The sequence below is a fragment of the Arvicanthis niloticus genome, chromosome 4, assembly GCF_011762505.2.
Source record: "Arvicanthis niloticus isolate mArvNil1 chromosome 4, mArvNil1.pat.X, whole genome shotgun sequence".
Lineage (NCBI taxonomy): Eukaryota > Metazoa > Chordata > Mammalia > Rodentia > Muridae > Arvicanthis > Arvicanthis niloticus.
The window spans coordinates 70,493,037-70,518,214 of record NC_047661.1 but is presented as its reverse complement, the minus strand read 5'-3'; the positions used below and the strand labels follow the sequence as shown (position 1 = coordinate 70,518,214).

General features: G+C 41.7%; 1 protein-coding gene across 1 annotated transcript; it reads left to right on the top strand.

Moving 5' to 3' along the window:
- Window positions 1-19,236: 19,236 nt before the first annotated feature.
- Window positions 19,237-24,744, top strand: Lelp1 (late cornified envelope like proline rich 1). Its single transcript, XM_076932833.1, has 2 exons — window positions 19,237-19,353; window positions 20,404-24,744. Exon 2 carries the CDS (start codon window positions 20,425-20,427, stop codon window positions 20,797-20,799), a length of 375 nt encoding a protein of 124 aa, XP_076788948.1. The 5' UTR covers window positions 19,237-19,353; window positions 20,404-20,424; the 3' UTR covers window positions 20,800-24,744.
- Window positions 24,745-25,178: the final 434 nt, after the last annotated feature.

The following is a 25,178-nucleotide window of genomic DNA, read 5'->3' as shown; positions in this document are numbered from 1 at the left end:
GGCACACATGGTGACAAGATTAACATTCTTAACTATGAGAGGTGGTACAAGTTTTCTTCTGGACCCTTGGTAAGGAGAAAGAAAAGACAAAGTATCCATCCATGAAGGTGGCTCTAGAACTAAAGCCTGCAGGAACTTAAATGGAAAGTTCTAGATATAGAAATCCCTAAAACAATACAGAATCCCCTCTACCACACCCCTGCAGGTCATGTTTCCTTAGCTTTTATTTCATGACCTCTGCATCCACAGACTTTACCAAAATTGATCAAATTGATGTGAGATTTTAACTGAACCTAAACATCAGTAATTATCTCTAATCCCACCTATACTGTCCTGTACTGGGTAACTAGTCTCTAGTATATGTTCAGTGACTGTAAATTAACTTCACTTAATCCTAGAGATCAGAGATGGTGTGTTAACGTTGACAATGTTTTCATCCTGTGTAGCTAAAGTCGATGAAAGATGAAAGTTCCCAGCTTTACAATCTTTGGAGACTATTAGTGATGGATGACCATCTCAGCAAACCCTCTCTTCTTGTCTCCTATCAATGAACAAAAAGAATCTGCCTCTACGCACACAGCCCCCCCCCCCCCCAGATTCTCCAGAGGAAGAGACACCAGGCAAGTGCAAATTTTAGAGTCCTTCCCCGGCATGCTGCAACCTTTCTATGGCTCTGCAAGCACTCCAAGCATACTATAGCCCCTCACCCAGCCTGGGCTCCGACACACTGGATAATTATTGGAAATAAGGAAAATAAAGGCCTAAATCACAGCATGATTCCCACAGACTTGAGCCAGAGCTTTTCTCTCTCTCTCTCTCTCTCTCTCTCTCTCTCTCTCTCTCTCTCTCTCTCTCTTTCTCTCTCTCTCTCCATTGTCCTGATAGCCTGATAGCAAAGGCTTAGGAGACTAGTGATGTTTAATTCTGACTCTTAGCCAGCTCAAACTGCCATTTATTAACACACAAACTCCCAGAAGAAACATCTCAGATTTTAAAATAACCATATACAGGTTAAATGAAGAAATTTGTAAATATACTAGATGAAAAGACAAATGGTCTGTATAATCAAAATAATTGAAAAAGACAGAAATTGTGTGTGTGTGTGTGTGTGTGTGTGTGTCCACTTAAAACCACTTTATTTTAGCTAAGTATTCTCTGCCTAAAGGTCTTTGAAAGATTGGTTGACTCTTAATGGAATCTTGTTAATACAGAAAGTTTTTAAGCAGGAAGTGTTGACAAAATTGGGCAGAATAATTGGGGATTCTTTGACAGAATAAATCCTCCAGCCCACACATCCTACTGCAGCTTCCTGGAACACTTGAGATCACATGTTTATGAGGAACTGCACTAAATGTCTCATGATTCCTCCCTTCAATCTTCCATTTCTTTGATGTACAATAGCAGACCCTATGTGTTGCTTGGCACTTCCCAAACTTTCTCCTGTTTTCTGATTTATTGCAGTGTATGTATGATCTTCTTAGAAACAAGAATCCAGAACTAGGGTCAAGTGTCTCTGGGTAGATATGGGCCACCTTGGTACAGCTCCAGATAGGCCCACTTGACTGGGGCTGAGTTCTGATGATCGTTATCTGCAAGTCATGGCCACTGGGTAATCAGAAGGTTTCTCAACTTCCAGATAAGACAGTGGGTGTGAGTAAAAGGACCTTCCCCCATGTAGTACTCAGGACTAAGAGTTTCCACTGTGGCTGCGATAGTGGTATTTACCTCCTGCTTTTTTTCAGGTGATCATTAATTCAGAAAAGGTAGGCTGACATCTACTTGCTCAATCCCTGATAGTCCCTGTGCAAAGAACCATTACCCAAGCGGAAGTGGATCTCCTGAAACATTAGCCAAAGTCTGCATCCTGAGTTTGCCCTTCCTCAACTCTACCCTCTTTTTTTCAGAACCAACACAGACTGACACAAATACACACACACACACACACACTCAAAATTCTTCATATATTCAAAAAGAAGCATGTCTTCACAAATCATTTATATTGGATAGTAATGTATCAAGGGATTCCTTCCAGCTCCACCTCCAACAGCAAGGATTACAAAGTAAGCCACTCATGGAACTAGAGAATATCATCTTGAGTGGGGTAATTCAGACCCAGAAAGACTCACACAGTAAGTACTCACTTATAAGTAGATGTTAGCCATAATGTGAAGGTTAACCATGCTGCAATACACAGACCCAAAGAAACTGAATAATTAGGAGGGTCCAAGTAAGGATGCATGAATCTCACTCAGAAGGGGAAACAAAATATTCATCAGAGGTAGATCTAGAGAGAGGACTGGATGGGAAAGGGGGTGAGGAAATGAAGAGAGTTGGGGATCAGATTTCAGGAGAGTGGAGGCAGGAGGGGTTGGGGGTGAGACTGAAAAATCAGTGGGGGCATCTCTGGGACTATCTGGGGACCCTGGATGGGGTAGCATGCTCTGGGAGACTATGGGGATAACCCTAGCTGAGATTCTTACCAGCAGGGGATATGGAGACTAAAGTGGTTACCTCCTTCGGTCAAGTGGGATTTCCAATGGAGGGAGGGGAACATAAACCCACCCATCAAACCTTCAACCCAAATTTGTCCTGCCTACAAGATACACACACATAAAGAGGAAGCAGAATTTGATGGAATGGCCAACCAATGACTGCCTTAACTTGAGACCTATCACATATGAGAAGCCCAACCCCAGACACTTTTAATAATATTCTGCTATGCTTGCAGACAGTAACCTAGCCTAGCATAACTGTCTCCTAAGAAGCTTTGTCCAGGAGCAGATGGAAACAAATGCAGAGACTCACAGCCAAACATCAGGTGGAGCTTGGGGAGTCCTTGAGAAGAGCAAGAGATAGAAATGAGCAAGCCTGAAGAATCAAGGACACCACAGGAAAACCTACAGAGTCAACTAATCTGGGCCCATTAGGGCTCACAGAGACTGAACCACCAACCAAAGAGCACACAAGAGGTGGACCTAGACCCCCTATACATTTATAGCAGATGTACAGCTTGGTATTCATGTGGGACCCCTAAAATGTGGAGCAGAGTTGACTCTGTTGCCTGCCATTGGATCGCCTGTATTGCCTGGTTGGGCCTCAGTGGGAAAAGATTTGCTTATTCCTGCTGGAACTAGATGTCCCAAGGATGGTGGTACCCAAGAGGGTCTTTCTCTTCTCTGTCTAAAGGGGAAAGGGGAATGTGGGGGGAGAGGGGTGTATAAAGTTTGAACTAGAAGAGGGGGGGCTGAAGTCAAGATGTAAAGAGATTTAAAAATATCAAACTGAAGAAAAAATGACATGGGTCATTCTTTCTCCGAAACATTAGTTCTCTGTTCTCTATTTTCTTCATTTTTATTGAAAATAGCTGGTTTTCATATAGCATATTCTGATCATTGTTTTTCCTCCAATGCCTCCCAGATCCTGCCTTCCTCCTCAACCATCCAAATTCACACCCCTTCTTTATCTCTCTCACTACAATATAAACAGGTAAGGCAGGAGGCAGGGGGCTGGGAAACAAACAGGGAAAAAAAGACCCAGAGATAAACAACAAGAAACATAAACAGATGGAGAGTCACACATATTTGTCCACACAGAAATTTCGTAGAAACACAAAATCAAAAAACAAAACAAAACAACAACAACAAAAAAAAAAAACCATTATATATAAGAAAAGACCTGTAAGATAAGGAAAAAAGAAAGCTCAAATAAAGCATCATTGGGCAAATCAACTTTAAAAATTCCATTGAGTTTGGTTTGTGTTGATCATCTGTTTCTGGGTGAAGGGTCTGCCCTAAAGTGTCATTTGTATATACATGAAACTCCATGGGAAATAGCTAATTTTTCCTTTGCAGATGGTTAGCAATTGGATATAGCTTCTGGGTAAGGGATGGTGGTTTGTATCCACCTATTCAGGCCCTGTGCACACTTTCACAATCTCTGTGAATTCACATATGTGTCGGCCCTGTTGTATTTAGAAGGCCTTGTTTCCTTGATATCTTCCATCCCCACTGGCTCTTACAATCTTTCCAACACCGTTCCTTCATAGTTTCCTGAGCCCTGAGGGGAGGGATTTGATGGAGACATCCCATTACAATTGAGTGTTGCAAGGTCTCTCACTCTTTGAACATTGTTCACTTGTGGGTCTCTGTATTTGTTCCCATCTTTTGCAGGACAAGGTTTCTTGGTTGGTCAAAAAGACACTGATCTATGAGTATAGCAAACTGCCATAAGGAGTCATTATATTGTTACATTCCTTTAGCAGAATAGTTATATTTGGGTTTTCCCTAGGTCTCTGGTCTGTCTAGTCCCAGATTTTGACCACCTGAGCACTGTCAGTCACAAATTTTGTCTCAAGGAGTGGGCCTTAAATCCAATAAGAAAGTCCCACAACTTTTGTGTCAGAGTTGCACTACTATATCATGCAGGAAGATCACCATAGTAGATCTAAGGGTTTGTATCTGGGTTGATGTTTAACCTTTCTCCTTTGTTAGTGTGCATAGTACCTCTAAGTATTGTGAACACTGATAAGTAGGGATGAAGACAGTAGGTAGACGCTAGTTCAACTTCCCCACATTCAATGAGTTGTGTAGGTGATCTCTTCAGCAATAGGACTGTACCATCAGTTTGTTTTCTGTTTGTTTAAATATGTTTTAATTGAAATAGAATTACATCACCCTCTCGCCTCTCACTCCTTACTCCAGCCCCTCCTATCTACCCTCCTCCTTCAAACCTCTCACATGTCTCCCTTTTATTGATACCCTTTTTTCTTTATTACTGTTACATACATAGAGTGTATTTGTGTATTTGTATTCACAAATACATAAAAATTCAACCTGCTAAGTCTATTTGTTTGTTCCTTGGGATTTTTTTTTTTTTTTTTTGGTAGTGTGTATATCATTTTAAGGCTATCTACTCTGGATTAGACAACCAGAAACAGGGCTTATCCATGGGAGGGGGCTAATTCTGCCAGCAATCATTGCTTGCCTATAGTTCTTTTGCTAGGGCTGGAGTCTCACAAAAGTTTTCCTCTTTCATATCAACATATATGTTGATATTGTTGTTGTTCTGGTTTTATGTCACCAGTTCTAGAAGAGAGAGCTTCACAACTGACTCCCTGGCATTATGGCTCTTTCTTCCCACTCCTTCTTCTGTGATGTTGCTTGAGCCATAGATGCAGAAGCTGCAATGTAGATGTGTGATATGGAACTGGGCTCCCCATGATAGGCATTGATCTGTGTATTATGTGCAATCATGGCTTTTTTTTGTCTCCACTTGCTGTAAAAAGGACGGTAGAGTTTTCTTTCACAAAGTGAGGTCGATACACTTACCTGTGGATTTTAAGGATAAGATCTAGAACGTAACAAGGAATTGTGCTGGTCTAGTAAAGTAGAGATAGCAAATAGTTTTGTAAGATATGTGGCATTAATATCCCCTGGAAGTTGGCTAGGCTTCCAGCACCATGAATGATTGCTCTGTTTAGTGGGCCTTACTTTCAATTAGACAGCAAGTGGTTACCACTGACAAGTGAGTTGCACTTAGTACACCTTTATGCATATCTCATCATACTGATAGTTGCCGTGGTTAATAGCTGTTGCTGTTAGGTAGAACTACTTAATGGCTTCCTTCCCTTAGCAGCTCGTATGATATTTCTGAAACCATGGCAGTTGGACTACAAGAAGGGGGCTTCATGTCAAATACAACTCTGAGTCATCTCAAGTCTATGTCTAAAGTGTGTGGTATCTTATACCACTCTTAACCCCCAAGGAGCACCCAACGGCTACATTGGTAATCTATACTGTTTTGTGAGTCACTTGGACCACTCTAACCAACCATTGGAAAGGTTTCTCCTGCCTGATACTGGAGCTTTTATGAATGTATGGTTCTTATGGATAGCATTGTCAGCCCAAGTGGCTCAACTTCCTTTAAGGTAGGTGTGTGTGTGTGTGTGTGTGTGTGTGTGTGTGTGTGTGTGTGTTTGGCATATATCATATATGTATGTATGGTGTAGTCTTATTGTGTTTAATTTTAAGTAAACATAAAATATGATTCCTTGAGACTTTATTAAAAATCTTTAGCGTTATTTTTCCTTCTCCCTCCTTTTGCATTCATATTGATCTCCCTTCTTCCTCCTCCATTGAAACTCCCTCCATGTCACTTCAATGGACACTTCACATCACCTACATACACCCATTAACTTCCCAAGTTACACACACACACAGGCATGTACCCACACAAGCATTCACACACATGGCCCCTTTGTAATGTTTGAGCTCCATCAATTTTCTTACTCCTCCATCTCCATTGTTGCCCTGTGCAGGCTCAGTGAGGTGCTTGGAAGTATCAAGTACTCCTGACCTGCCATTTGAAGATCTTGAGTAACACTGATAGTAAGATGATTGAAAGAACCTACATGCTAGTCAGGAGTGAAATGAAAGTGCTGAGTATATGGGAGCTGACAGAGAGAAGGGCAGAACTTTGGAGGATCCAGACCTGTGAGATACTAAAAGGGAGTCTTGCCCAGTGTTAGTGACACATATGCACTCCTGTACCCAACACATTTGAGAGTGCTCATATGCACACGTGTGTACACTTGTACACAAAGTTTGTACATTCACCTCCATATGCTTCCTAGTGAGGCTCTATTTCAAGCATGTGGAAGAGTGCTTGCAAGTTAAGGAAGAGAAGAGTATATTGTGGCACTCTGAAGCAATAGAACTGATAAAATGAGTGTGTGTGTGTGTGTGTGTGTGTGTGTATGAAAGAAATTATTACGTCAAATTACATTGAAATAGCAAAAGCTGTCTCATATCTAAAAGGCTTAAACCTGGCATTACTATGTCTTTGAGGCTGAGTACATCATAATTGGAGTAGCATCACAGTGGCCGTTGCACACTGGAGAGGGAAACAATCTGGCAGTTACTGTTGTATTTAAGACCGAGTGCTAACCAGCATCAATTGCCTGAATAGTCCATTCTATTCTGGCCAAAGATGCTGAGTTCTGCTGCTTGCTGAAACTGGAATATGGCCCCTTTGTTCTATTATCACAAGCATTCTGTTTTCCAAGTTTTTCGCTGCCTATGCTTGGCTGTACTAGAACTTGCTTTGTAGATTGACCTTGAACTCAGAGATCTGTATGGCTCTGTCTGCTATATGCTGGGAATAAAAGCGTATATCACTACACTTGTTCTGTACCAGGCTAGCCTTGAACTCAGAGATCTGTTTGTATCTGTCTCCTGGGATTTAAAGCATGTACCATATTGGCTGAGCCTAAGCTTTTTATAGCCATTATTCCTCAAGATCTGAATCAAAAACCTGTGTTTTCCAGCTTCAAGATCTGGATCACAGTTGTGCTCTTCATTTCTGTATTATAGTTCATTCCAGATTAAAAGTCCAATTGACAACAATAATCAGGTAAAAATACCTAACATGATATAATTATTCTTTGTTCAACTGCAGACAATAAGCTTACTTGGGTCAGATCTTGTCCTGAGATGCCACTCCCTTAATCTGTTTACCTCCTCAAACATAGGATTTAGCTCCAATGCACTCCCTGGTGCCCCTTTAATACATGAACCATACATTTTGTATTTTTTCTTTCCAATATTGTTATGGTGGGTCAAAATGTTCTTCATCTGAGTAAACCAGAGGACAAAGTCTATGCTGAGATTTTTCTGAGATTTCCTTTATCGATGTAATTAATTGAAACCTCTTTTAGCCTGAGGTAAAGTCTTCCAACAAGGGCACAAAGAAGTCACATTTTTTCACCAAAATATCACAAGTATAATCTCTAGGCAATATGCTAAAATTCTTGTCCTCTGAAACCTCTAGAACTATGTCCCCATAGTTCAAATCACCATCAGTATCAATGTTTTCCATATTCCTACTAGGATTGCCTATTAAGCCCCACTTAAAGATTCTACTGTTTTCCAAATTCAAAATCCCCAAATCCACATTCTTCTAAACAAAAAGATGGTCAGGCCTACCATAACAATACCCTAGTTCCTGGTACCAAGTTCTATCTTAGTTAGGGTTTCCATTGTTGAGAAGAGACGACACCATGACCAAGGCAACTCTTATAAGGGACATTTAATTGAGGCTTGCTTACAGGTTCAGAGATTCAGTCCATTATCATCATAGCAGGAAGCATGGCAGCGTCCAGCCAGGCATGGTTCTGGAGAAAGAACTGAGAGCTTTACATATTGAAACAAAGGCACTCAGGAGAAGACTGAGCTCCAGGCAGCTAGGAGGAGGTTCTCCCAAAGCCCACCTCAACAGTGACACACTTCCTCCAACAAGGCCACACCTCCTAATAGTGCTACTCCCTGGGCCAAGTATATTCAAACCACCCGGTAGTATATTTCACCATTTCTCAAATGCCTGTTTGTGCACCTTAACTGTGTTTTTTCTTATAACTAGATACAAAGAATCAGAACAAGAAGACAAAAGGGAAAATACAACAGTTAAAGACCTTGATGCAGAAGGCTGATAGCTGGCTACTAAAACCAATATCAGAGTTAAGTGACAATCTGGATTTATTTATTTTTTTTTTTTACTTTTTAAAAATTAATTTAGACTTTAATAGTTTTGTGCAGGCAGATAATAAATTATGGTCACTAAATAAAATCTGCTTTCCCCAGATCCAGATCCTGAGAGTACTGCAGTTTCCTAGATTAAATATCTTTAAACTCGATTCTATCAAGATGTTAAACCAGTTATCATACCATGAATGGTTGTAACTGTAATACTTTAGTCCTGGGCCTGATGAACTTGTCTGCAGGATATATAGGAGGGAATGTACAGATGATGGGATAGGTGAAAGATGCTGGAGTAGTGCCCTTTTAGAAGAGTAGACATAGAACCTTCACTCTCAGAAGAACCAGGAAGAGGTCTAGGGAAACTGACAGCAGCTGCCCCTCAACAGAAAGCAGCTCTCTGGACCTAGATCAAGGGACCTCAAGCTTCCACCATTACAGGAAAGGTATAGCAGGGCTGAGGGGCATTTCTATTCATATCTAATGACTAGTAGTTCTGCTGTAAATACCAACACAAAAGTGTACTTGATACTTTTAAAGTGATGTACTGAATGCAAGCACTGACAAGATGCTTCTGTGTGGCCCTCCCTCCTCCATACCTGCTGTCCCCACACTTGCTGATGAGTCTTAATGGAACATTCACTCAGGACCTGCCTCATTATCAGATTCATCCCTTAACTCTTGCAGTCTAGGATTGTTATCAACATTTAAAACAATTTTTATCCCTGACTGAAACCCTTCTGTTCCTAACATCGGCAGTGTTATACCAATGTCAAACCTGCTGGTCCCTCTTCTGAACTGGAAACCACTTGCACAGTGTCCACAGTGGGCCGTAAGCCAGGCCTGTACACCTGAGGGCAGAAAAGAGATAGCCAGAGCCCCAGGGAGTTTTCTTGACTGCCAGTTGCTGCCAGTGTTGTGGACATCATAGTTATGCCAGAAAAACTCCTAGGAAGGTTGTATAGATGGAAATAGCAGAGCTATGCCAGTCTCAGAGCTCCTGGGAACAAGATGAAGAGAAATTTTTAAAAACATGTACTATCCATTACAGTTTCTCTTCAGCAAAGAAAAAAAAAAAAATGACCTTCGAGCAGCAGCAATACCAAATCCCCTGCCAGTCCTCCTTGGATCCTAAGCCCTGTCCTCTGTCCTCTGTCTCCTGGCCAGCAGAAGTGTGTCCCTCTGCAGCATCTCCCATGCCAACAGGAATGGCCACTGAAGCAGAAGTTGCTCTCTTCTTCCCAGGCATGTAGTGTCTGGATTCACCTCTTATCACAGATTCGATTTCCTTTGAAAACCAGAACCACAGCCATCTCAGAAGAGGCTTCTTGTCCCTAACTCTAACTAAACCTGAAACCTCCACAGTAAACTACCCAGTGTCTCCCATCTGACCCATAGACAATACAGTACACCTCTTCATGATGGACAGATAGGCTTGTGCTTCTGTAGTAAACAGTGCTGCTGTGGATGAAATCATGGCCCATTTCATGGCTGTATCCTGTACCCACAATGCCACTAGTCTGGAACAGCACATACCATGAGAAGCTGAAAGAGAGTCCTATGGGGGCAGGGGGCAAACAAACAAAATCACCCTACATTTTCTTCAGACTTCATACAGAAAAAAAAAAAAAAAATGTGCAGGGGCGTCTCCTAAATGAGCTCAGAGTTCATCTGAGAGCTACATTTCTGCTATGTGTATAAGGAGTTAGTGCAGCTCCTGTATTCCCTACTCTCTTTTCATTGTCTTCCCAAACCCTTCCCTGGCTCTGTAATCCATCCCCTTAAACCTAATACATGCCTGTTTCTGTTCATTCCATCAAAGACAAGAAGTCTCCTTGAAGAATCTCTACTGTTCCAGTAACATCTAGACTAACACATGCCTGTGGGTGAGGTGGACAACTGGGAAATGGCAATGTTGCAGAAAAAGGATTAGTGGCCTAGCCAAGGAACCAAACATCCAGAGGAATGAGGAAACCTCCATTCTTCAACTGACCACATCCCACAATATAGTCTCTGCCTTCTTCCCAGAAGGAAGGTAGACCTGAGGAGAGTAAGGTAGCCAAGAATGGAGACACTGAGCAAGATGGAAACCTGAGGATCAGGACACCAGCAACACCAAGAAAGCAACACTTCCTTTGAATTGTATTCACTGTGCTATGCATCAGCTACCTACCAAACAAAACTGAAGGTCTATCAGAATATACTTTCCACTACACACAACTATAAAATATTAACTTGCAGTAAAAACCTCAAATGTCACCCTCTATCTGATATTTGGGGGTTCATTCTAGTATGAGGAATGAACATTCTAATGCAAACAATATCAAAATAAACACAATAAATAAAAAGTGTCTCTGTGAAAGCATGCGCAATGCTTAGAAGACAGCCTTGTTTCTTGTTATTTAGAGATCCAGTTTCCCTTTCTTCCTTTCTCGCTAGTTTTTCCCTCTCGCCTCCCCTCCTCCTCACCCCCCATGCACTCCTCCCTTTCTCAGAAGAGGTCTCCCACAGATATCAACCAGCCTTGGCATATCAAATTGAAGTAAGACTAGACATCATCTTGGACTAGGCTCCTTCTTCTAGTAAGGATAGACAAGGCAGCCCAGCTACGGGAAAGTGATCCAAAGGCAGACAATGTACTTGGAGACAGCCCCTGCTCCTGCTGTTAGGAGTCCCATGTGAAGACCAAGCTTTATAACTGTTACATGTGTACAGAGGGTTATGTCAGTCCCTTACATGCTCTCTGGTTAGCCATTCACACTCTATGAGCCTCTGTGGGCCCAGTTTATTTTATTCTGTTGGTTTTCTTGTGTCCTTGACCTCTCTGGCTCCTTCAATCCTTCCTCCCCCTCTTTCATGGGATTCTCCAAGCTCTAAATGTTTGGCTGTGGGTCTTTGCATATGTGTTTATTATTTGCTGGGTGAAGCTTCTCTGACAACAGTTATGTTAGGCTCCTACCTGCAAGTATAGCAAAATATCATTAACAGTGTCGAGGTGGGCTCCCTCCCATGGCATGAGTTTCAAGCTTGGAAAGTCATTTGGCCATTTCCTTAAATTCTGCTCCATCTTTTACCCCTGCACAATTTTTAGGCAGGGCCAAGTATGGGTCTAAGGTTTTCTGGCTGTGTTGGTGTCCCAATTCCTCCATTGGAAGTCTTGCCTGGTTACAGGAGATTGCTGGTTCATAACCCCATTGCTAGCTAGGGTCAATCTCATAGATTCCTGGGAGTTTCCATTGTTCTAGGTTTCCCTAGAAAATTGCCCCCTCCCAATCCAGTTATTTCTCCTGGTACTCTTTCCCTATGTCCTCCCCGACTTCATCTCTTCTGTTCCAAACAGATGAAGGAAACAAATAAAATTGTTCAAGACCTGAAAATGGAAATGAAAACAATAAATAAATCGCAAACTGTTTCCCCATCTTAGCTACTGTTTGAGCGGGCTAATGGTTATTGTCTGAACATATGCTGCCATCTGGTGGCAACAGAAGACCATTGCGTGTATACTGCTCTTCCAGAGGAAACGCATTTGCTTCTCAATGCCTACATCAAGTGGGTCCAAGGGATCTGAAGCTTCTGACTTCAAAAGCTGAAGGCAGCTTCACTTACATGCATATACCTACATACATACATTCATACACATAATGTAGAAATAAAAGTAAACATTTCGATTTTCTCTCATTTTATGGCAAACTTATGAAGCAAACATAATCAAGAAAACACCAAGAACCAGTTTAAGTCATCTAAACACGTCTCCAGATACTAATACTCCAATACTACATACAGTGAGGAAAACATATCCTATTATTCATCTTCCCTTCATGAACAAAGAATTTTTTTCTCCTCTGTGCTCTGAGCTTGCAGCAAGTACTCCAAATACACTGAAGAATCTTCTGTCCATGTCTGCTCCCTCTCTTAGGGGACATGCTCCAGTCAGCTTATGCACTTTCCTGAATACACAGAGCATAGTGGCATGGGCTTAGCAGAAAGCCTTGGGAAATGACCTAAGGCAGATTGTAAGTCAGGCAGAGAAAGGAAGGCCTTCCCTGAAGGCTGAAGAATGATTCCATCTACCCACCAAGGCCTCATTCACATAGCCCTCGCCTGGGTGCTTTCCTTTCAAGTCCCTAATAACAGTTTCTCCCTTATTCTCAGAGCTCTCAATGGATAGAAAATGTGTTTGCTGTAGGAAGTAGAAATTCATGGTAAGGAAAATTGAGCTTCTAGGCAGGGGAGACTGAGGTCTAAATCTCATTAGAACTCCCTTTCTGCTTGGGTATCTGGAGCAGATTGAGCTGTATCTAAGACCAATTCTTGGGGACTATCCCAGTGCTCAGGGTTGTTAGCCTTCTGTCTAATCTCCACCCCACAGTTACCTAGCAACAGCCAGGTAAACTCCACCCACAGTTACCTGGCAATAGCCAGGTAGGCCTGACCCACTATAAAAGGAACTGCTTGTTCCCCTCCTCACTTTCTTGCTCTCTTGTCTTCTTGCTCCCACTCTGTCCCCTCATTCCTTCCCCATTCTCTCCCCATTCTCTTGCCCCTTCTCTCTCCACATGCTCATGGCTGGCCTCTACTTCTCTACTTCTCTTCTCTTCCCTTCCCTTCCCTTCCCTTCCCTTCCCTTCCCTTCCCTTCCCTTCCCTTCCCTTCCCTTCCCTTCCCTTCTCTCTCTCTCTCTCTCTCTCTCTCTCTCTCTCTCTCTCTCTCTCTCTGCCTTTTTCTGCCTCTACTGTCCTCTCAACTCCCCTCCTCATACCCTGAATAAACCCTACTCTATTCTATACTATACTATCATGTGGGTGATCCCTCAGGGGAAAGGGATGCCTTGGCATGGACCCACTGAGACACCTCCTTTCCCCATACCTCTTCACACCTCCATAGAACATATCCCTTTCTCTCTTCATCTTTTTATAAACACATCAAGGGTGTTGTTTTGCCTTGCTGTTGTTAGCCTGATACAAATATCCTAATAACTGCTGGCCCTTAGAGAAGACCCACACCGTTCTGGAATCAGATGTCTCTCTTTAGATAATTCATTTAATTCGTAGCTTATCTTCCATGTTCATTCATAGTTTTTTCTCAAATAATCATTAAAACAGCTCAAATTTGAGGGCCCAGGACAGCAGTAAAGAGATGAAAACAAAAGTCCCTCTTCTGAAGCAAGGGCCCTGTGTGAAAAAGGAAACAAATTTCCAGAGCTGCTTTCCAGCAGATGCTTTTCAGTACTGAGTGGGGAAAAGAGACTGGGAAGTGGGAAGGCTTCTCAGAGAAGGGTGATCTAAGGAAGAATAGTAGACAAGGCTAGAGAAGCAGTGCCTGCCCTGATCCTGGAACACGGAAGAGAAAGGGTTGAAAATGCCACACAGCCTCAAATACTATAGTGAAATCAAACAGGATAAATACAGAACAAGAGCTATGGAGGTATCATAGACCTATCCTCCCCTTCCCCCATACAATGAGCATGAAACATCACTAATGGTAACACAGCTCACAGAGGATCCCACCAGTCACATATGAGGCATAGGGAAAGGAAAACTGTTCATAGCTTTGATTAAAGTCCTGTCCAAGAGGTTCTATGAGGGTGAGGTGGTTTGATCCAACAGAAGGAGCTGGAGAAGAACCTGCTAAATGCCTGTCTATGAAGAAGTAACACACACAGACACCACAAACAGAGAGAGGGAGAGAGAGAGAGAGAGAGAGAGAGAGAGAGAGAGAGAGAGAGAGAGAGAGAGAGAGAGAGAACGAGCACAAAGGAGATGCCTTTGCCAGAATTAAAGATGTGCAATCAAAACTCCAGGGCTGGAGAGATGGCTCAGCAGTTAAGAGCATTGTCTGTTCTTCCAGAGATCCTGGGCTCAATTCCCAAAAGCAATACGGTGGCTCACAACCATCTATAATGTAATCTACTGCCCTCTCCTGGCCTGCAGGCATGCATGCATGCATAACACTGTATGCAAATAAATAAAACCAAAGCCAACCAGCCAAACAAACAAACAAACAAAAATCCTCCAACTAAACAATAGAAGAGAAGGGAGCCCCTAAAGAGAACATTCACTTTGTGCATGAAGTAAAAGTCAGCTTTAAGACCCTACCAAGACCAGAAGCATCTTGAATTAGCTCAGACTAGTTCTTTTTATTTAGAACAATAGCTGATACTTAAAAACTTAAAATATTTTAATATGATATATTTTGATCATTTTTCTTCCCCTTCCTCAGCCCCTCCCACATTCCCTCCAACTCATCTACCCAACATTATGTTTTTTCTTTCTTTTAAAGTAACACAAAAATACATAAACACAAAACACAAATAAAACACAAAAATTAAAATCAAAACAATCAAAAGACTAGTAAGACAAAAAAGAAGTATACACAAAAACCAAAACCCCCACACAGTTTGCTTTGTGTTGGTCTAATAATACTGGAAATGTGGCCTGTCCTGGAGTTTAGCTGATACTCCCATTGACATTTCACCGAATAAAACTGATTTTTTTGCTCTGCCACCAGGAATCAATTATAATAGCATATTGGTTTTGGATACGACCCTATATCCCTTTCTTGCTCTTAGTGCTGGGACCCCATGTGGCTTTACATGCTGCCACAGTCTTTGTGAGTTTATTTATAGGTATATCAGTCCTGTTATGTCTGGAAGACATTTTTCCTTGGAGTCATAAGCGCTATGTTTTTCTCTGTGGATTCAAGGGAAGGATCAGAATACATTGTATACATGTATGAAATTCTTAAAGAGTAAAGTAAAATGTAGACAGAAAGATTTTGTTGTAAAACTATAAAAGAAAATCCTAGTTAACATTGCCAATTATAATCTTCATGGCTTTCTGGTACACACAGCTAACCATGGAATGCTATGGGATATGAGTGTCAGGGAATGTCCTATGTACACCCATGAACATAAATTCAAAGTTGACAGAGGATGTCAGTGTCCTCCTTCATCTTTCTTTCCTTTTGCCTTGAAGCATGTTCATCACTGAACCAGAAGTCTACCACTTCTGAGTCAACAAGTTCTCAGGATCTGCCCACCTCTCTCTTCTGAGGTTATGGGAACAGCCTAAGGATTCAATCTCCCATATTCATACTTTGTAAAACAAGTACTTTTACTGAGACATCTCTCCCAGCCATCTTAGCTTTCTAAATTACTATTGTTTATTAATGATATTTGTATGAACTGTCCTTACTCAAAACAGAAATTATGTTTTAAGATTAACACTAAAATAATGAATCTTGCTGGGAACATCATCAAGATATTTAGCTGGAAGACAGAAAATAATAACATGGAGAAAGGTTCAAGGAAAGTATAGAACTGAAAAGGTGCACTTCAGGACAAAGTCAGAAATGAGAAACAAATAGAAATGGAGACACAGGACTTGGGAAACAGATCAACTGGTAGAGTGTTCATTTTACAAGCATGAGGAGGACCTGAACTCAATATTCAGAATCAATGTTTTATAAAAGAAAAAGAAAAGGGAAACAGCCTTGATAGCATGGAGGCACAATGGGAATGGTAATCCCTAATCCCATTGCTAGGAAAAGTGAGACTGATAAATCCTTGGGATTTCTTTGCTAGTGAGATATCTTGTCTCAAGAAAGAAAGAAAGAAAGAAAGAAAGAAAGAAAGAAAGAAAGAAAGAAAGAGAGAGAGAGAGAGAGAGAGAGAGAGAGGAAGGAAGGAAGGAAGGAAGAAAGAAAGAAAGAAAGAAGAAATAAATGAAAGAAAGGAGGAGATGGGGGGAAGAGGAAGAAAGGGGAGTGAACAGAATGAGAGCAGACAGAGGACAGGGCAGGAGGGGAAGGGAAGAAGGAGAGGGCCTGGACAGGACAAGAAGAGAAATAGTGTCTATGCTTAAGGAATGACATGGAACACCTCTGCATATACTTTACAAGCATATAAATGCACACAAAACTGAACATGCCTGTGTACATACACAAGCATAAAATGCACATATAAAACATGTGTGGTAAGGGGGGAGGGAAGGAGGGAGGGAGGGAGGGAGGGAAAGGGAGGGAAGGAAAGGGAGGGAGGGAGGGGGGAAAGGGAGGGAAGGAAAGGGAGGGAAAGGGAGGGAAAGGGAGGGAGGGAAAGGGAGGGAAAGGGAGGGAGGGAAAGGGAGGGAGGGAGGGAAGGAAGAAGGAAGAAATAGAGAGATATAGAAGAACCCAGGCAGCATACTGGCAGCAAATATATAGAACACTGACTGACTTTTCTTGATGTGTCTCTGATCTTCACAACCCTGAAAACAGTGAAGCTGTGCAATGGTGAGAGCGTAGGTTTTATATCTGGCAATGAGACTGGCACTCAATGTAAGTTACATGTTATCCTAAACAAGTGCTACAATTACATCATTTAGTAGGTAATAGAATGGAGATGTAGACTGAATAAGTATAACACTAGGGGGTGATGTGCTCCGGAAGTAAAGGATGAAAGCAGGATTTGAAGCTAGGAATCTGATACCAAGGCCCTACCTAGCTCTTAACCACTGATATAGGCTAGACTGAGGCACTTACTCATCACCCCCTGCAGCTTTTCTCCTGAGACCCCTTCACCTAAGAAACACTATGTCATTGTATTAGTGACTGCTGCTAGCCAGCTGCCCACAAAACTGAAGCCCAGTGTGAGACTGGTAGCAGGGATAACAAATGCAACACCAATGGAACTGAGCTGACCTGAGACCTTGTATGTAAGTGTATCTGTGTGCTCAACTTTAAATGTTCAGCTTTTTAAAAGTTTCAGAGGCTGAGAAGATGAGTAGATTTGCTGTGTTTTAAGTTAACTAGATAATATTCTTGAGCAATAATGGAGGGAGGAGAGGACAAAAGAGAAGATGACTTTGGCTAGTAAAAATCACCAGAGCTCTGGTACTCATGTTGAAAATGACTTGCCTTCTTCATATCCAGATTGGTAGCTGCATCTAGAGCTGAACTTCTCCAGACAGGCATGGGAACAGCTTTGAAGAAAAAAGACTCATAGCAAATTATAGAGAAAAGACAATGAGTGTTTTGCACTGAGATTATGTCTCTAATACCATTTAGCCCAAGCAGTTAAATGCCCCCAAACTCCCTCTTCTCATTGGGCATGCTTTGATTAGTTGTTTATGGCCTGTTCATTCTTTCTGAATTATGATTCTCTCTTCTTCCCATCCCTTTTCTCTTCTCTCCCTCAATCCTGTCTCTAAACCAAGTCATGTTGAAGACTCTTGGGTTGAAATAAATTTAAAGTCTCAGCTCAATGGCATAATCAAAGCTAGGTTTCCAATGATCATTGAAGAGGTGCCCCTGCAACCACTCTCAGCATGTTGAAACACAGACATCTATCCTTGTAGTGCAAACACATCTTTCTTCAGTTTTTAAGAGTTATAGCACTCTTATCTTGTAACATTCATCACCTCTACTTTCTTCTTAATGTCTCCACAGAAATTGGCCTCTGTGGTGATGTTTTTCTCATCTGCACTCACTGTCTGCCACGAGCACTGCCTTCCTTCAGATATGTACATCTTTATAAGTCATTTCAAGTAAAATGGTCTCACTTACACTCCACCACCTGATTTATCAACCTATCTCATCCTCTATTGTCAGGGTTTTAACACCTTAGGTATGATGATACCAAAGTTTTAACTGAGAGTCACTTGTGGGGATTAAAAATGGCTCAGTAGTTAAGAACACTAGTTGCAGAATACCTGAGTTCAGTTCCCATCAATCACATGGCATTTTACAACCTCTGTATCTACAGTTCCAGGTATTCTGATGGCCTCTTCTAGCTTCTTTGGACACTATATATGCAGTCCATACAGATACATGGAGGTAAAATACTCAGGCACATAAAAATGATTAAAAATAAAATTTAAAATCAGCCACTTGTGATACCTCAGTGACTAGCAAGATGAGCTTCTGGGACTGAGTTCTTGCCCTGTCTCTGAGGAACTTCATATACTGCTTGTCCTTCCAGCTTCCTCCTATTGCCACTCAGATGCATCTCAGTTCCAACTATAAACTTCTCTGATTAGGCCTGTGACAAAGCCAGAAAAAAACTGAGAGGCTTTTCCATACACAGCATGACATGCCATCAACTAGATTGGTTAGTAGTAGTCAGAAATGTTAGACTCTCTGCTTATAGTGAAGATCATTAACCTTAAATATCAACAGGTAACAATCACTAATCTCCCACCAGTAATACACACACACACACATACACACACACACACACATATACACGAGAGAGAGAGAAAGTCAGAGACAGAGATAGAGAGACTGAGACAGAGAGCATTCATACAGAGACATTGGAAAAGTCTACTAAAATAATATTTGGACTTGTGCTAACAAGTATAAGATGATAAAATAAATTTCAAAATCTCATACTAGTAAAATCAGGGTAGAAAAGAGTAGAAGTGGGTGATCCAGTGAACTTTCCAGAAAGATACAGAGAAAATGATTAAGAATCTAAGGAGGGAACAGAGCACAGGCAGGCAGTTAGCTAGCTTTCTGACTCCTAGCAGCAAGGAGCCTTCTGCCCTCAGAGCCCAGGATCCTTCACAGTAGCTTCGATTTTAAGGGACCACAAGAGAGAAGACTAATCTGAGAGCTGAGTAATCATAGTCTCATCATGTCCAGGACTTGAGTTAAAAGTCCTGGAGTCACCCAACATTCACTACTCATGATGCTGTAATGATGTCATAAATGGAGCTGGCCCCCAACCCACACCCAGATTCCCAGAGCTCAGCAGAGGAACCAGAGGGAAAGTCCACCTTCCCAAGCACAGCCTTACCATCCACCTCAGTCAACTGCTTGTCAGTTTCACTATCAACAGAAAGGGGTGAGTTGCATCTGGACAACAATGATGGCTGTTCTTGTGCATCTTCTGTCCTAAAAATGGCTGCATCAACCCCAGCACTGAGTAGAGCTGGGAGGGTTTTGTTTTGTGAAAGTTTCTTGTTATTTTGAATAGCAAGGACTAGAATGAACATTACCCATTTTAGAGTTCCATTTAAAGAGCCGCCTCCCCAGAGAGTCATACCAATTTTAAAACTACATTTCATAGAATTTTAATTTTTATTAAATAAAATTAAATGTATACCAACTAAAGCCAACATTGAGTATTGTTAGAAACTAAAAACTAAGTCTAGAAATCAAACTTTCCATAGGAAAAGACCTACCTCGTGGTAGAACTAAACAGAAAAGGAATTCCCTTCTGTAAATCATATTTCATGCTTCAAGAAATTAGATCCCCCACTTAATCTCTTCTTTCTTGATTTCTTCCCTTTCCCCAATTGTTTAGTAGAACTGAAGAGTTCCTGAGGGAAAGGGAGAGAGTGGGTCCAGAATGGTCCACCATGGGTTTAAGAATAGTCTCAAGTACCTTGCTCCCTCAGTCCACCAGGAAAAAAAAAAAATCAATGCTGAGTGGCTTAGGAAACAACTCACAGATGTGCCTGCAGTTCCATAGCCGACTCACAAACCACCTGCCTCTAGAGTGGAGAGAAGTGTCCTGTCAGGGTTCTGCTGAACCACAGATGCTCTTAGCAATGTAATCAAAATTATGGACTCCTTTAAATAATAGCTTATATGAGTTACATTAAACACTTGGGGTTACAAAAAATATCAACACTGAAATTACAGGTCTTATAATTGTTGGGACATTCCAGGCCCCTAAGAACACCTGCTTAGTCTAGAATGGAAACAGGGTAAGAGAAAATCAGAGTGCAGGCACCCAGACATACTTCACATCCAAAGACAAGGACAGCTCTTAATGAGATGGCCCAGTGATTGAACACATGGAAAACTTATTGAGAAAACAGAATGAGCCAGCAGGAAGAAGCCCCATGAATTGTCCTTCAATGACACCCTGTCTCCCATTTCTTCTCAGGCCTACATATCCACAGAAGAAATGTCAAGTGATAAGTCCAGTAGCCCTAAGAATGATCTCAAGAATTGTGATCCCAGATGTGAACAAAAGTGTGACACCAAATGCCACCCCAGCTGTCTAAAGAAGCTGCTACAACGTTGCTCTGACAAGTGTACACTAGACAAGTGCCCACCACCACCAAAGTGTCCTCCGTGCCCTCCATGTCCCCTAGTGTGTCAACCACAGTGTTCTGCGCCAAGTTCCCCTCTGTGTCCCCCACTGTGCACCCCAAAATGTCCCTGGACCTGTCCACCACCATGCTCATGCCCCTCACCATGTCCACCACCATGCCCCAACAAGGGATGTGTTAAGCCTTGCCCTCCCAAGTGCCCCTCTCCATGCCCACCCCCAGAGTGAGGCACTATGGGCAACACCAAACCTCATCACCACTGGCCTTCATTACTACCTACAATGTTATGGGGCTGGAAGTGAAACCATGAACTGGCAAAGACCTTCCTGTGCTGTGGAGCACTTCTGTCACCTTGGAGGATTTGCTTTATTTTGTGGTGGTTGTTAACAGAGCACTCTGCCAAGAAGCAATCCATGGGAGTGAGATCTTTGAGGACCCCACAGCCTCTGCTTGTCACTTAGGGGAAGTTAACTTTCCAGAGAATACCAAGTCCTGCTAGATCAATGAATGACACCAACCTCACCACCACTGGCCTTCATTACTACCTACAATGTTATGGGGCTGGAAGTGAAACCATGAACTGGCAAAGACCTTCCTGTGCTGTGGAGCACTTCTGTCACCTTGGAGGATTTGCTTTATTTTGTGGTGGTTGTTAACAGAGCACTCTGCCAAGAAGCAATCCATGGGAGTGAGATCTTTGAGGACCTCACAGCCTCTGCTTGTCACTTAGGGGAAGTTAACTTTCCAGAGAATACCAAGTCCTGCTAGAGCAATGAATGACACCAACCTCACCACCACTGGTCTCTATTACTACCGACAACATTGTGGGGCTGGAAGTGAAACCATGAACTGACAAGTAAACACGTTCCTCTGCTGTGCAAGACTTCTATTGCCTTAGAGGAGTTGCTTTATTTTGTGGTGGTTGTTATATGGTACTATGCCAAGAAGCAATCCCTGGTGGTGAGAGATCTCTGAGGATCCCATAGCCTCTGCCTGTCACTTAGGGGAAGGTGCCTTTCCAGAGAATGACAAGCCCTGCTAGAGTAATGTATGAATGATTCTTAACTGTGGTTGTATCTGGTAAAGTATGTAACCTAGGAAACAAGGCATAGAGAGGGGGGAGGGAGAGAGAGAGACATAAACAGAGAAAGACAGAGAGAGTGAGCATACTGCTTGGGTTTAAACTATAGTTCAATGGTTCTCAACCTGTGGGTTGCCATCCTTTTAGGGGTAACAACAGATTTTATGCATATCAGATATAAAGATTCATGACAATTACAAAGTAGCAACATGATAATTTTATAGTTGGGGTCACTAAAACATGAAGAACTGTATTAAAGGGTCACAATATTAGAAGGGTTGAGAACCACTGATCTAGCTGCACCCTGAAACAACACTGTAACTTACATCAGTTACTTCACTTATCATGCCTCAGTTTCCATTTACTACACCATAGGGAAAATGGCACAAACAGTACTACTGTAACAGTACTACTTTAAGATTTGGGATAGGAAGAGACCAATGTCAGCTGCTTAGTGTACTGGAACACAGTAGACCAGTGATTCTCAACCCTTTGGTGTTGAATGATCCTTTCACAGGTGTTACATATCAGATGTCCACAGATCAGATATTCACATTACTATTCAGAACAGTAGCAAAGTTCTAGTTATGAAGTAGCAATGAAAGAGTTTTATGGTTGGAAGTCACCACACATGAACTGCATTAAAAGGTCCCAGCCTTCCTTAGGAAGGCTGAGAATCAGTGCAGTAGACAGTAGGGGAAGAGGCAGCCCATTGCTCACATCTGAGCTCCACTCTTCCACACCTCTCCTCTGAGGAGACTGAATCTTCCAAGCAGTGTTCATGTTCTTCTGTGCTCCTGCAGACACAGAGGTAGACATTATTAAAATGAAAAGGAATTAAGAGTTGTATCATCTACCTCACTTTGATATTAAAATTCTATAACATGTCGACACTTCAAGAACCCAAATAAAGAATACATGGGTCCTCTGTTTTTGCAAATTTATGTGAATCTATAATACTTCAGAATTAAAACTGAAGTACAAAAACTAGATAGGCATGTAGGAGGACCCCAATTAGGGAAGGCATTCATAACTAATATTTTAATAAGAATTTTACAAGGGGTTAGAGAGTTCAGAACAAACCTAATAAATCCACAAGAAGCAATGTGTTGGCTCATATTGCTGAGATGGATACTAGAGTGGAATGTCGAATTACAAAGAACTGAAGCAAACAAGAGCCTCAGAACCTATGTACATGGGCTCACCTACAACTTTAAGTCTCCTCCTCTTCCTCCTCCTTCACTTCTCTTTCTGTTCTTCTTCCTCCTCCTCCTCTCCCTCCTCCTTCCTCAGCATGCAGCCAATTCTCTCTGAGCATTCTTGTGTCAGGTTCAAAGGTCAAGTTTGTGGATGGTCAGGATGCTCCTCTTATCTCCAGGCAAGCACCTGTTTTCCTAGAAGGTCATGAGCTTACTCCTGTAGCCAGACATCTGACAGCTTTGTCACACAGGTCCAACTCTCTGTGCATTATAATGGTCCACAATATTTAAGTGGAAATATGTTTGGGGTTCTTTGCAGTAACAGTAAGAGTTCATGAAAGAGGCTGACCCAAGAATGGCTCTCTATGGACTCTAAGCATATTAATAGCTCCCAGTCCTTATACGGGTACTGAGAAAATGATTCAAAACAGTGAAAAGCAAATAAAAATACTACAAAAAGTGCCTGAAAAAAGGAACCAGGGACAACTTGATTGAAGCCACATATTCATTGTTTAGGAGGCAAAGCTAGACAAGGACTTCAGGGAATTGTTCTCTCGGTTTCCAGATGTGAAATCTCATAGTTTAACTTCCTCTGACCTAAAAAAGGCCTGAGTCTTAAAGTCTCCTGGCAGGGATAGGAGTCTTTCCTCAAAGTTCCCACAGTCCAACACCTGTGCAGAAAACTGTCTGGCGAACATCAGAAACTTCTGGAAACCCCTTGTTAGGTTATAAGGAGAACTGCAATCAACTGTTGATAACAGGCGGGAAAATCATCTCACCTCAGAGGCAATCAAAACAGGGAAGGCAGGAGGAAGACAGAGGATAGAATAAGACAATCAAAACAGAGAAGGGGAAAGACAGTATAGAATGAGATGTATCTAAACTGTCACTAAAATAAAAAAAAAAAAAATTCCTGGAACCCAGTGTTAAAAGATGGTGTCGTTCTTGATCATTGTTTTAGAAAACGATTTTGCAAACCTATGTCAAAAGCATGGAATATCTCAACAGTTTGTCCTAGAGGATTCAATTCAGAAAATTTAGACAAAGTGTCTATGGAGGTGGGAATGGAAGCTATATAAATAAATGCAATTATCACAGTATAAGTTAGAAAACCTGTAAATATCTAACAAGATTTGATTAAATTTAGACTTGTTACTGGAAGCACTACTCAGCCCACTGAAGAAGGGCAGAAGCTGAAGATTAGTGGTAATGTTGGGTTGTAGGGTAGAAGCTGAGAAAACTCACTTCAGAGACAGGAGCTTAAAAATGAAAGCTTTATTTTCTGCATGAGCAGAGAAGTGGCCAGATCAGGATCTGAACTGCATCCCTGAAGGGAGATTGTAGAAGATTTTTGTAGGATGAGAACACAAAATGAGGAGGATCAGCGTGTGCTGCTGGATTCACCAATCATATTTTGACACAAGGAGTTAAGCAAGGAACTTAATGTTGGTGACTGGAGTCACCTGGATTTAGGGTCCTTGATTCAGCTTTTGCAGTCAGGTTCCATCAAGGACTTTGACCTGGAATTTAGAATGATAAGGGAACAAATGAGTGGGCAGGCTGTACATTTACGACTCATATGCCTTAGTTTAGATAATCGGCAACTTCCCTCTTTACCAGTTAACAGACAAACGGGAAACACCTGCAGAAGCAGGATAGGAATTAGTTCTCGGGCCTGGGATCATGAACTCAGTTTTGGCCTGGCAGCAAGATGAAACTTGTTCCTGAGATGGCTCCACTCAGGAAATATCTCCAAACAGTAGACTATTTCAGCATATCTAAAGCCTTGAGTGTGCTGACCAACATGAAAAGTAAAGAATTAAAGAAGAAATAAGGCTTCATCTTGCATGAAGCAAGTACTTTCAACACAAAACTACTATGAATAATAATAATAGAAAATTTATATCCTATCTGTTTTAGTAAAATGTGGTTATAAATAACTATACCTTTCTGAATTTTATTTAACATGCATTTATTTATTCATTGTATGATAGAGTAGAAAAAATAATCATGAAATAATTATTAACACAGCAAGGACTGCCAGGGTGTCTGATAGATCTTGGAAGGGCTTGTGCACAGTACAGAAGGGACTTCACTTTGAGTGCATAGTCTTCCAAGTGGTGCCATTAGAAAATAGGCCACGTATTTCTAGAACCCCAGGTACAGTCTAGGAGAAGACCAGATAGATCTGAGAACATGAAAACCTCTGTTGCCAGTAAGTACTTGTCATTCCTTTCATGTAAATGAAACTGAAGATAGACATCTTAATGGTTACCTTCCCAACAGAGAGATAGATCAAAGGCAGTTCTAGGGGAAAAGACCAGAA

Bases quoted from the DNA above. Each gene is read 5' to 3' on its own strand.
- Lelp1 (XM_076932833.1), top strand. From the start codon at position 20,425: ATGTCAAGTGATAAGTCCAGTAGCCCTAAGAATGATCTCAAGAATTGT.